The 12,648-nt window shown below is 58.7% G+C and overlaps 1 protein-coding gene across 1 annotated transcript; it reads left to right on the top strand.

Moving 5' to 3' along the window:
• The first annotated feature begins 310 nt into the window (after positions 1-310).
• On the top strand, positions 311-7,504 carry NAGPA (N-acetylglucosamine-1-phosphodiester alpha-N-acetylglucosaminidase). The gene is made up of 10 exons (XM_045542534.1): positions 311-416; positions 516-971; positions 1,935-2,074; positions 2,952-3,060; positions 3,679-3,807; positions 4,178-4,383; positions 4,469-4,516; positions 5,137-5,238; positions 5,326-5,377; positions 6,705-7,504. The coding sequence occupies exons 1-10, from the start codon at positions 331-333 to the stop codon at positions 6,913-6,915; spliced, it is 1,539 nt and encodes a 512-aa protein (XP_045398490.1). The 5' UTR covers positions 311-330; the 3' UTR covers positions 6,916-7,504.
• Positions 7,505-12,648: the final 5,144 nt, after the last annotated feature.

The following is a 12,648-nucleotide window of genomic DNA, read 5'->3' as shown; positions in this document are numbered from 1 at the left end:
ATCATGACGTTTGCAACTTGGTTGCAATTGGTTCTGAAAAAAATGTGTATGAATAAAGTACAAACAACACAGTCAATGAGACAAACCTAAACAATTGGCAAATGCGGGTAAAATGCATACGGCAATTCTTGATGCCATCCCTGCAACTTTCTGTAGGTTTGAGTTACATCAAGATAAAAAGTTAGTCACCACGCCCGCCAAACGCAGCAAACTGGAGGAGAGAGCTCGCCGCCCCCGCAAGGAGCGCGGGCAATTCAGAGCGGAAAGCCACCGCCCGCCGGTCCTGAATCACGTGGGACGAGCCCACGTGACCGCAGGCCCGAGTCCAACATGGCGGCCTCCACGGGCCGCTGGCGTCTCTTCCTGCTCGCGCTGCTCGGCTTCCTCGGGGAGGCGTCCGGCAGTCTCGGCGCAGGGTGAGTTTGGCTCCGGGGGACGAGCCTTGCTGGGCAGGGCCCCGGCCCTCGGCACTCAGGGGCTCGGCCCTCCGAGCTCACGGCGCCCCGTCCCCCCAGGGCCTCGAGGGACGACGACTTGCTGCTGCCGTATCCCCGCGCACGTGCGCGGCTCCCCCGGGACTGCACGCGGGTGCGCACCGGCGGCCGCGAGCACGAGAGCTGGCCCCCGCCCCCCGGGACCCCAGGCGCCGGCGACGTGGCCGTGCACACCTTCGTCTCGCACTTCGGGGACCGCGCGGTGGCAGGCCACCTGACGCGGGTCGTCGCGCCCCTGCGCGCCCTCTCGGTGCTGGAGCCCGGCGGGCCCGGCGGCTGCGCGGCGAAGCGCAGAGCCACCGTGGAGGAGACGGCGCGGGCGGCCGGCTGCCGCGCCGCCCAGAACGGCGGCTTCTTCCGCATGAGCACGGGCGAGTGCCTGGGGAACGTGGTGAGCGACGGGCGGCTGGTGAGCAGCTCCGGGGGGCTGCAGAACGCGCAGTTCGGGATCCGCCGCGACGGGACCCTGGTCACTGGGTGAGGAGGCGGGGAGCCCCGTGGCTGTCAAGGGCAGAGGGACTGAGATCTGGTGTTCAGATCACTTCAAGCTAAGCCTCCGTTTCCTTCTCTGCAGAATGGGCATAGTAATACCTTTCGTGCAGAGTTTATTCATCATCTCGTATCCTTTAGCACTTGCTTTGTGTCGGGCAGTGTGCTGTGCCCTGGGGAGATAGCGGTGAACACACACAGCCTTTGCCTTAACGGACTTGTGCCCCCTTACTAGGAAAAATAAATAAAAGCCACGTAGATAATAGGATAAACTCAGACTGCATATGTGCAGCAAAGCAATGAACAGGGTCAACAGATTGTAAATAGAATGTTGACTTTAGGGAGGGTGATCAGGAACAGGCCTTTCTGAGAAGGTGACCTTTGAGTTGAGACTTGAAGATTGAGACTTGTCAGCCAAGGTCAGAACTGGAGGAAGAGCATTGCAGCCAGAAGGAACAGCAAGTGAAAAAGCTCAGAGGTGCAGGGAGGCTTGGTGCGTGTGAGGGACTGGAAAAAAGAGCAGGGCGTCAGAGGATAGCAGGACTGATAGTTTGGGTTATTTTCAGTTATTTGACTAGAAGCTTACTCTAATCCTGCCTGAGTATTAGGTTGGGGAGACTAGAGTAGAAGCAAGGAGGCTAGTTAGGAGGCTGTTACAGGCATCAGGGTGTTGTTAGACTGGGGTGACAGCCTGGAGATGAGGGCCACAGATGGATTTGAGATCTGTTTGGAATGGTTGTTTGTATTAAATGTAGACTGTTTACAAAGCTGTCTGGTGGGTATTGTCAGAGCGTTGCCTGGTGAGATTCCAGGAGCTGCAGAGCCCCACAGCCACACTCAGGTCCAGGAGGAGGAATCAAGCAGTGGGCTGGGGGGTTGGGGGGACAGGGACCCCCACTTCCCACAGCCCCCCTTGCTGGTGAGTGAGCCTCGCACCTTCCCTGGGTCCAGGTACCTGTCCGAGGAGGAGGTGCTGGACACTGAGAATCCATTTGTGCAGCTACTGAGCGGGGTCGTGTGGCTGATCCGCAATGGAAGCGTCTACATCAACGAGAGCCAGGCCACCGAGTGCGATGAGACACAGGAGACAGGTGTGGGGCAGGGGAGGCCAGTGGCGACAGCCCTCATGAGAACCAGAAACTGTGTCGGGGGTTGCTATTCTTACATCTTTGGACAAGTATTCATTGAGCAGCTACTTTGTGTCCAGCACTATTCTGGATACTGGGGATTAAGACAGTCTTATATGGAATAAGAAAATAGCTATATAACATGCCGAGAAGAATTGGTAAGCACTAAGAAAGAAAAATGAAGTTGGGGGAAGGGGCCAGATGAGGGATGGAGCGGTGGGTGTGGGACTGGAGAAGTGCCACTAGAGTGTCTGTGTGCCAGCATCACCCAGGAGCTTGTCATGAGTGCCCCGCCTGCCTCAGACCCACAGAATCCGAATCCCGGGAGGTGAGGCCCAGGAGCCCTCTCTGTGACGCTGACGGATGCTGTGGGTTGAGGACCGCTGGGATGCTGAGTACTGGGGCAAGGAAGGGACACTGCAGCCGTGCTGTGGCACCAGCTGTTTTTGAGCAGGCAGTTGGGAGGCCTCACGGAGGAGGTGATCTTAGATCAGAAGGAGCAACCCATGCAAAAGTGCTAGGGAGGAGGCAGCTCCCAGCCAGAGGGAACGGAAAGTGCAAAGGCCCTAAGGCAGAAAGTGGCTGCAGGGGCTGCGGAGGCCAGAGTTAAGACAGGAGGAGCAGCTGGGAGTTCATGCTCGGCCTTTGGATCTTGTTCTCAGAATACTGGAAGCCACTGGAGGGTTCTCACCTGGGGGCTGATGTCATTATCACTAGGTTTACGTGTAAGAAGAGCCCTGGCTGGGGCTGGCAGAGGGGCAGGCAGGGAGACGCAGCGTGGCTGGGTGGAGAGTGGCGTTTGACACCGGGGAGGGTGATCAGCGAGGCCGCCTCCCTTCAGGTTCCTTTAGCAAGTTTGTGAATGTGATATCGGCCAGGACTGCCGTGGGCCACGACCGGAAGGGGCAGCTGGTGCTTTTCCACGCGGACGGCCAGACGGAGCAGCGCGGGTGAGTCGTGGGGAGTCAGGGTGACAGTGCATATTAGTTTGCTATCACTGCAAAACCAATTCGCACAAACTTAGCACAAACCCACTTGTTCGATCACAGTTCTGTAGGTTACGGTTCCAGGAACACTCGACTGGGAGGGCTCCACGTTCAGGGGATCCCAGGGACAAGATCAAGACGTTGGTTGGGCGGGGCTCTTACCTGAACGTCTGGGAAAGAGGCCCCTCCCAAGCTCATTGCGTTGTCGGCAGAATCCAGTTCCCTCCTTGTGGGGCTGAGGCCTTTGTCTCCCTGCTGGGGGCGTGTTGAATCCCCCTCACTTCCTCGTCTGCCACCAGCCAGAGAAAGTGCCCCACCATTAAGGGCTCCTTGATTCTCATGGGCCCACCCGGATGTTCCAGGCCACTTTCCCTCCCTTGAGGACACCCGTGCCATATGACAGCAGGGTCACGGGCGTGATCGTGCATATTCACAGGTGGTGGGGATTAGGACAGGGCATGTTTGGGGGCCACTTAGAAACTTGCCCACCACACTGGGTAGGACACTGTCCCCTGTTGGAATTAAGACGAGTTAGAGCGGAAACAGTGGCGGACGCTGAGCAGCGCCACTGCTGTGCCGCAGCATTAACCTGTGGGAGATGGCCGAGTTCCTGCTGAAACAGGACGTGGTCAACGCCATCAACCTGGACGGAGGCGGCTCCGCCACCTTCGTGCTCAACGGGACCTTGGCCAGTTACCCGTCGGATCACTGGTAAGCACGACAGAGCCCTCCTCCTACGGGGCTGCCGTCCAGGCCTGCCCCACTTGTCCCACTCTGCCAGTAGCAAGTACCAACCCGTGCCGGGGCCTGGGGTTCGGGAGTGAGCAGGAAGGGCCGGGCTCCCTGTCAGAAAGCCAGGAGCACCCACGCCTAGGAACGGGCTCAGCTGGTCAGGAAAGACCTCCCCGAGGATAAGGGGTGGGAGAGCCTTCCGGGCACAGGGCGCTGCGTGCGCAAAGGCCCGGGAGCGGGAGGGGGCGGGGTGGGCCGCTGAAAGGCTGCAGCCAAGGTGGGAGTGGGGAGAGGCAGCCACAAGGGCCGGCTGGGGTGGCCTCTCCCCACACCCTGCTTCCCCCTGCAGCCAGGACAACATGTGGCGCTGTCCCCGCCGCGTGTCCACCGTGGTGTGTGTGCACGAGCCCCGCTGCCAGCCGCCTGACTGCCACGGCCACGGGACCTGCGTGGAGGGGCGCTGCCAGTGCACGGGGGGCTTCTGGCGGGGCGCCGGCTGCGGCGAGCTGGACTGCGGCCCCTCCAACTGCAGCGGCCACGGGCTGTGCACGGAGAGTGAGTGGGGCTCCGGGGAGGGGCTCTGACCGGGCCCCTGGCCCCGCCTGGGCCCTCACCTGGCCTCTGCGTCTTGTCTTGGCAGCCGGCTGCCGCTGCAAGGCTGGATGGATGGGGACCAACTGCAGTGAAGGTGCGAGGGGCCAGGCCGTCCCCAGGGGTGGGGAGAGGGTGGTCGTGGGGGCCCCAGCGCCTCCGCTGCCTTTATCGCCAGTGCGGTTCGGAAGTTGCTTGTGTCCCGCCCTCGCCTCATGTGTGAACCACTGTGTGACTCTCCTGTGGCGGCAGCACACTCCGCAAACGGGGGGCCGAAACAACGGGTTTACTCTCAAGGTCTGAGGCTGTGCCAGAAATCACGGTGGCAGCAGGGCCACGTTCTCAGAAAAGTCCAGAGGAGCACCCTTCCCTGCCTCTCCCAGCTCTTGGTGGCTCTGGTGTTCCTTAGCTTGGGGCCATGTCACTCGATGTCTGCCTCATGTTCCGTGGCGCCATCTCGGGGTGTGTCCGGTCTCCTGTAAGGACCCCCAGCAGTGGCTCTGGGACCCACCTGAAATCCAGGATGACCTCATCTTGAGATCCAAACTCAGTTACATCTGCAAGGACCCTGTTTCCAAATAAGGTCGCATTCAGGGGCTGGCCTGGGGGAGCTGGGGGTACCTCTTCTCTAGCCCGCCTGATGCTGTGGGCACCCAGGAGCCATCCTGTCCCGCCAAGAAAGGCTCTCACCTCTGTCCTCTTGTCTCCTCTCTGCAGAGTGTCCCCTTGGCTGGCATGGGCCAGGCTGCCAGAAGCCTTGCGAGTGTGAGCACCAGTGTCCCTGCGACCCCCGGACTGGCAACTGCAGCATCTCCCCAGGTACCGGCCCCTCCCAGGACCTCCAGGGACAGGAGAGGGCAGACCCTGCTCCTCCAGTGCCTCCAGCCTCTCTCTGGTGTCTTACAGCGAAGCAGTGTTTCCGGTCATGCGAGGGAGGGGAAGCGTCCTTGTTCACCAGGTATGTGCTTAACGGGAGCTGGGGGCAACGGTTGGAGAAACCCCCTGCCCCTCCCCACGAGGCTTGGCCTCTGCCCAGGGACTGAGCAGGGACAGCCAGGTGGTATGTCTCCAGTGTAAGCAGAGGGACAGTCACAGCGATGCTGGCGGACACCGGACAGGGCAGGTGGATGACGAGAAGAGCCCCAGGCCAGTGCCTGCTGGGCGTCGGGGGAGCCGAGGGCTGCTTGTCCCCCAGCCGTGAAGTCTCGGGCTGTGTTTCCGCGGCTGCCGGGCACAGACCCAGACCTGAGCTGCTGTCCTCGTTCTCAGGCACCCCGCGTGCTCCCGCTTTGTGTTGGTGCTTTTCTTTCCGTTTTCTAAGGTGCTGGGTCTCAAACTTAGTCCCCCCCAGGGCTTGTTAAAAGAGATCCCTGGGCCCATCCCCAGAGGTTCAGAATCTGCGTTTCCAGCGCCATCCTGGGTGAGGCCGATGCTGCCGGTCCGGGATCCCACTTTGAGAACCGCTTCCTGATGGTTCTCAGCCCCAGTAGCACAGTCCTGGGCGCCCGACTCCACAGTGGGCCCTAGTGTGGGTGCAGGTGGGAAGCTCTGCGGGCGTCGTCCCAGAGGGAACCCCTGGGAGCTGGTCAGAAGCGCAGGGCCCAGGCCCCTCCTGGACATCTGCCCAGGTGAGTCTGGGCTGAGACCCTGAAGCCTCAGGACCACCCTGGAGAAAGCACCGAGAAGCACTGGGCTTAGAAACGCGCCGGGGCAGGAACAAAGTGGACACCTGGGACCCGCCGCAGCTGCCAGCAAGGGAAGGAGAGCTGGGAGGTGGGGCCGGCGGGCCTGCTTTTGCACTGGGAGCTTCTGCCCAAGATTCATACAGAAAAAAAAACAAAAAAAAGTCATCAAAAGACCTTGCCCTTGCCCCCTGCCAGCTCCCTGTCTTAGAGGAAGCGGGGAGACCCCCATCTGTCGTCAACACCCCCTGGAGCTCAGGTGAGGTCCCCAGCTGTGTTTTATTTGGCCGGCGAAATTTTTTTTAATTTAAAATGCATTAGCAACACCTGAAAATCAGTAACAGTCACAGCAAAAGATGTCTGGCCTCTCTTGATGTGTCCAGAGATGTGGCGGCACTGGCCTGCGTCCTGCACCACGACTGTCCCCGCTGCTCTCTGCACACATCTCAAGTGTGGCCCCAGCCCCGCCCAGCCCATTTTGCTCATCAGCCTTCCCTGTGGGAGCCCCCAGCTTCGTGCCCCCTGCTGAGGGGGAGCCTCCCCAGGACTCCCCCAGCCCCGAGTCACCTAGTGACCCCAGCTTGGGCCTCTCTCTGTCCTCAGGACCTCCTGGCTGGCCCTCACCCTGGCCCTGGTGTTCCTCTTGCTGGTTAGCACCGCAGCCAACGTGGCCTTGCTCCTGGGCTCGCGAGCAGAGAGGCAGCGGTACCTGGATGGGGACTATGTGTACCACCCGCTGCAGGAGATGAACGGGGAGCTCCTGGCCGCGGAGAAGGAGCAGCCCGGGGGCTCCTGCAACCCATTCAAGGACTGAAGCCTTAGGCTCTCCGGGACGACCTGTCCCTAGGGCCCGTTTCCACAGGTCCAGCTTCTGCAGGGGGAATTCCAAGGCCACTGGTGGGGCCAGTGGGTGACCTCAGCCCCGGCCCGGCGCTGCAGCTAAGCTTCCAATGCAACTGTGCCTCAGCCCTCACCTGGCCCTGCCACCCCAGCGGTGCGGTGCTCCCTGGAGAGACTCTGCCTCCTTCCCTCCTGCCTGTGTCTGCTGTTCGGGGGGCCGGGTCCCCCAGAGGGCCTGCTCTGCTGCCAAAGAGTCTCTGGCCTCCTGGGGAAGGGGCCACTAGCAAACCCAACTCAGTGACCGAATCATGACAAAGTAGCAGATCCCAGCCAGCCCCCCCAGACGGGGTGGGTTCAAGGGACAAGTCTCTGCCTTCCCAGCCACGCCCCGGGACCCTTTTTCGACAGACCTCATCACTGGATTTGCCAACGAGAATCGTATTTCCTGCCATAGGAAGCTCCGTGGAAGAAGGGACAGGGGCGAGATCATGTTTACAGACCTATTTTGTCATCCTGCTGCCAAGTTTTTTCTATCACTTGAATAAATTGATATAATAAAAGGAGCCACCAGGTGGTGTCTGAATTCCAGATCATGGACTTCACAGGTGGGAATGCTTAACTGGAGCCGGGTTATAAACAGCCCAGAGCTGGACATGGCTCCCCAACATGTTTGTTTTGTGCAGCGCTTCTCAGACCTGAACGCACACACATCACCTGCAGATACCCGCTTGCAGAGTTTGGCCTGGGGTGGGGCCAGAGATCTGCGTTTCTAACGAGCTCCCTGGCGATGCCAATGCTTCAGGGCCCCAGACCCTACTCGGAAGGGCAGGGGTTTAGTGAGTCCTCACCGTACTTTTGTAGAATTTAAATTAGTTGCCCACATTTCAAAGTCAAGAGATTAACAGAATCTCCAGATTTCTGGTTTCCCTAAAGGAGAGGGAGAGCTGGCAGCCCCAGGGGACACTCGCACACGGCGGCAGCAGCCGAGCAGTGACAGTCGCTGCCAGCAAGCCTGTGAGTATCAGAGTTTGTCACTTGTGGCCTGTGAAGGGTCTTCAGGAAGTGCCTGAAGAGCCCCCGTGTGTGTCGCTGTGCTTAGTGGCTTTCTGGGGAAGAGTGGGGAGGGGCTGCCACCGTCAGTGGGTTCTCAGGCCCGTACCCCCAAAAGATGGTGCAACTATTTGCCCTCTATTGTTGCACACAAACCACTCCAAAAAGTGGCTCAGAACGAGTAGTTACCGCTTCTCCTGAAAAATATTTCTCATGATTCTCGGGTCAGCTGGTGGTTCGGCTGCTCTGGGCTTGGGCCAGCGGTTTCAGCTGGGCTGCGGTGGTGACAGGCGATGTACCTAATGATGTAGCGCGGCTCCACGTGGTGTCTCGGCCCCCAGGACGCGAGCTAGGCTTAAGGTCAACGTGGAGACGAATCCCGAGAGGCTCGTGCAAGGTTTCGGGTCAGAATTAGTATGAACTCACTTCCACCACATTCTGCCAGATAAAGCAAGTCCCCAGGCCAGCCCAGGCTCGGGGGAGGGAAACAGGCCCTGCCTCTCGAGAGGAGCTGCACGGCCAGCACCTGGGATCACTTCGGCGTATTCCGGGGAGCAGTTCTGAGCCCGGGTGCAGGTTCGACAGGAGCGGGGGTGGGGAGGTCCTGGAATCTACAGGGAGCACTCCCAGGGGGTCTGAGGCAGTGGCCCCAATGACGGCTGTCCTAAAATGACCCTTAGCCTAAAAGCCTTGGCCTCTGAGGGGACACCTCTGTCCTCTGCTGTGCTGTCAGCTGAGTTGGGGAGTGACAGTGCTGTGCACCAGCGTGGTGGGCTCCGGGCCTGGAGGCAGCACAGCATCACGGGAAGAGGGCCCGTCACTGCGTGCGGGGGGCCCTGGTGAGTCACTTGAACACGCTGAGGACGTGAGTCCTCTCTGTGGCCCCGCGGAGTTTCACTGTAACGTGTCCCTGCCAGCTGTTACCGCTGCCTGCCCAACACCCAGCCCCTTCTAGTTACCGCCCCGTCTTAAGCTGGGTCCCCAGAAGGGACCTGAGACAAGGCTGTGAGAGCAAGTGGTTTGTGTGGGCAGTGACCCCGGGACACACTGGCAGGGACAGGGAAGGGAGGGCAGCGCACACAGGGCACCTTAGTGAGCAGGTTGGTGTGGTGGGCACCCGGGCTCAGCGCTGCCCAGGGCCTCTGCGAGAGGTGGTAGCACAGAGCTCAGTGGGACCACTTGAGGGCAGGGAAGCTGGCGTATCTGTCAGCCAGCACTCACTCATCATCGGCCGGGGGCGGCTCCAAGGGAGAGCCCCGGCACGGCCAGTCTGCCCCACACGGGCCCCGTGTGCTCCGGCAGCCGGAGGTGGCCAGCAGAGGGCAGGATGCAGTTTCCTGCATCAGTGAGGGTACCGGGGAGGCGGGCAGGGCATCCGGAGCCCTGGCTGCAGGCTTCCATTGTGTGGCCTTCCAGACCCTCCCTCTCCCCCACTCTCCGTCCAGGTGGTTTGGCTGGCACCCCTCCCCTAAGTTCCAGGTGGGCCTCAGAGGTGGGCATCTGTTCCAGGCCAGCCAGTCAGTGCCCACCCGGAACTTCTGCTGGAATCGGAGGAAGAAACTCCTTGGGGGGATTGTCCAGCTACCAGGGCGTGGGCCACACGGAGGCGAAGATTAACCTGCACCAAGACATGCAGAGAGAAGCCAATGTGAAGGGCCACACCTCGGGTGGCATTTGAGCCCCTGGATCCAGCTGTACCTGAAGTTCACTCTTGGGTTTCCCAATGACATGCACCCATATATTCCCATTTTTGCTCGAGGCGGTTTATGTTGGTTTTCTGGCAATCCAAAGAGTGTAATGCTTACTACGTACTGTTACAGGAGAGGCACGCTTTTGGATTTGGGCATTTAGATTTTGGCCTGCAGAGCTCAGATGGGACATGGACCAGGAGGCAGAACAGTGTCTGAGATTCCAATACCTCCCTTTGGTAGTGGTGGTGGTGGGGACACCACCTCTGCAAAGGCCCCAGAGGTCTGTGCCCCGGAGGAAGAACCAGTCCCAGGGGCAGCCTCTGGGCCACCAGGGAGCCCTGGGTGTGTTTTGCCCTCGCTGGGCCCAGGCCCCCGGAAGTCCCGAGGGAGTCAGAGCAGCTGAGACAGACGTCAGCAGGGACCTGCAGCTCGGAGCTGATCCCAGCTCCCGCCCACCCTCGGGAGCCGTCTTCCTGCCACGGGGCTGTTCTTTCTCACCCGCCGCACCCACGAGTCAGCTGGCTGTTCCTTCAGAACCCGCTGCCCACGGTTCAAAAGAAATGCATGGAAAGTCACAGCAAATGAACAAAGGCGCTGGATCGAGGCGGGGAGGGCTGTCTCCTCCCGCCAAAGCTGTGTTGGGCAGGGCTGGGCAACAGGGGGCTGGGGAGACAGGTGACCCTCATGCCATCACACAAAGGAACCACACCCCCTCTCCTCTCCCAAGTGACAGCTCCTGGCCCCAGCTCCAAGAAAAAGGAACCTTTTCAGAGTCCCATGACCTATGTGGCTGCCAGTACCCCTGTTCCAAGCCCCAAGAGAGCTCACAGGAAGGACAGGTGGCGCCCTGGACAGGGCCCCTCACGCCCTCCTGATGTCAGGGCTGCGGCTGTCCTGGGATGCAGCACTCCAGGACACCAGGTCTGGCCCTTTGGTAAAACCCCGTGGGGCAACCGCCTGGGCAACCAGCAGGTAGAATCTCAGCAGTGCTCAGTGGGCCCAGAGGTCTGCATTTTCAGACCACTGATAAACTACCTATCTGTTTATATACATACGCAATGGGTTGAATACCATCGCCCTGAAATTCATGTCCACCCAGAACCTTAGAATATGACCTTATTTGGAAATAAGGTCTTTGCAGATATAATTAGTTAAGGATCTTAAGACGATATTAGACTGGATTTAGGATAAATCCAATGGCTGGTTTCCTTATAAGAGGAGACACACGGGGAGGAAGGCAGTGTGATGATGGGGACAGAGATCAGAGTGATTGGGACCACAAGCCAAGGAATGCCTGGCACCACCAGGAACTGGGAGAGGCAAAGAAAGCTCCCTTAGAGCCTTCCACAGGAGCGTGGCCCTGCCAGCACCTTGATTCCAGACTTCTGTCTTCCAGAACGGTGTGGATAAGAATCAGTTGCTGTTGTTTTAAGCTACCGAGTTTGTGGTACAGCACCCCGAGGAACTCATACAGTACGTCTGTGCTTTATACATAAAAAGTGTTATCCTCTCTCCCCTCCCCCAAGGACCAATTTGCAACCCCTTGGGTGATACCAGCCCTGCTGAGATGCTCCAGAGTCTTATGAACAACCACTGGAAAGTTCTTGAACAGGCCCAGGCAAAACCTCCAGGGTTTTAGGAAGCTGACAACAGAAATATATCCAGGTCTGAAATGTTTACTGCTTCTGGTTGAAGCAAATGACCAGGCAAACAAAAGACATCATGTTTCGCGGCCTGAAACACACTGGTGGAAAGAATGATGCCACTCACATTGAACAAGTAATGTTATGGGAGGGGGCGGAATTCCAGAGAGCGCAGAGTAGGGGAAAAAACACCCTCAAACTCTTCAACCTCCAGTGAAAATGGTCTCTAACTGCTGAGGGAAATACCACACAGATCTTTCAGATTAGTGGATTTGCCCAGAAAACACAGTTCTAAAAGGGAAAGTCTGACTGCATGCCCGGCTCACTCTTCTCTGGATGCACGCGGTGCTCCCGAGCCTCGCTGTCTCGTGAAAAACAGCGACAGGCATCCTCAGGAAGGAGCCTGGAGTCTTTGGATAAGAAGCATTAAATAATCAGAATTGTTACAGACATTCCGTGAACACATTCCGGGTGCGCTGCGCTGAGCACTTCACAGCCGCTCTCTCATTTCATCCCACTGCAACCCAGTGAGGTAGGCACTGCTGTCCCCACTTTTAAAGATGAGGAAACTGAGGCACAGAGAGGTTAAGTCACCTGCTTGAGGTTACACAGCTAGTGGAAGGCAGGCTGGGGTTTGAACCCTGGTCTAAATTCAAGACCCAGGCTCCCAAACACCGACAGTCACGCTGAGAGTGGGTTGTTTCTGTCCCGGCCACAATGGATTAATGAACAGATGGAGCTTCCAGCCTTTGGCTTGGGGGAAATTTAAAAGCCAAAAGCTTGGCAGCCCCTTCCTTGGATTATTTTGAATTGCAAACCTCCCAAAGGCAAGACGAATGGCCCTTTGATGATGCTTCAGTGTAGGTCCCAGAGACCTCCACATGGGAGGGGGACCGTAGCAGACACCACCAGGGACACTCGCTGGTTCTGTGGCCCAGCTCCTCTTGTCCACTGGGGGCCTGGGCCTCCCCAGTCCCACTGTTGCTTGTGGAGGGAATGCCAGTCGCAGATTCCTTGCCAATATGGTCCACAGGAGTGAGCTTGTGACTCAAGATGGGCCAATCAGAGCCTTCCATGAGATTTGAGATGAGAAAGTGTCTCTTAGAGATCGTGACCCTGTGGTTATAGGCGTGCAGCTGCTGACAGCCACCTTTCCCACCAAGTGGAAGAAAGAATGAGGTCAGTACGCAGAGATGTGGAGTCAAGAGGCTTGGGTGCAGTTGAGAGGCCTGAGGACATTGGGCTCCTGGATCCAGCCATACTTGTAGCAAGATGCACCCTCAGCCATTCCAAATACAGGACCCAGGGAATTCCCTTTGCTGC

Source organism: Lemur catta, chromosome 2, assembly GCF_020740605.2.
Source record: "Lemur catta isolate mLemCat1 chromosome 2, mLemCat1.pri, whole genome shotgun sequence".
In the NCBI taxonomy this organism is placed as follows: Eukaryota; Metazoa; Chordata; class Mammalia; order Primates; family Lemuridae; genus Lemur; species Lemur catta.
The sequence above is the reverse complement of the archived record's forward strand: the minus strand, read 5'-3'. Positions and strand labels throughout refer to the sequence as shown.

Coding starts and splice junctions, on each gene's coding strand:
- NAGPA (XM_045542534.1), top strand. CDS start 331: ATGGCGGCCTCCACGGGCCGCTGGCGTCTCTTCCTGCTCGCGCTGCTC. Junction 3,808..4,177: donor AGTTACCCGTCGGATCACTG/GTAAGCACGACA, acceptor TTCCCCCTGCAG/CCAGGACAACATGTGGCGCT. Junction 5,378..6,704: donor GAAGCGTCCTTGTTCACCAG/GTATGTGCTTAA, acceptor CTCTGTCCTCAG/GACCTCCTGGCTGGCCCTCA.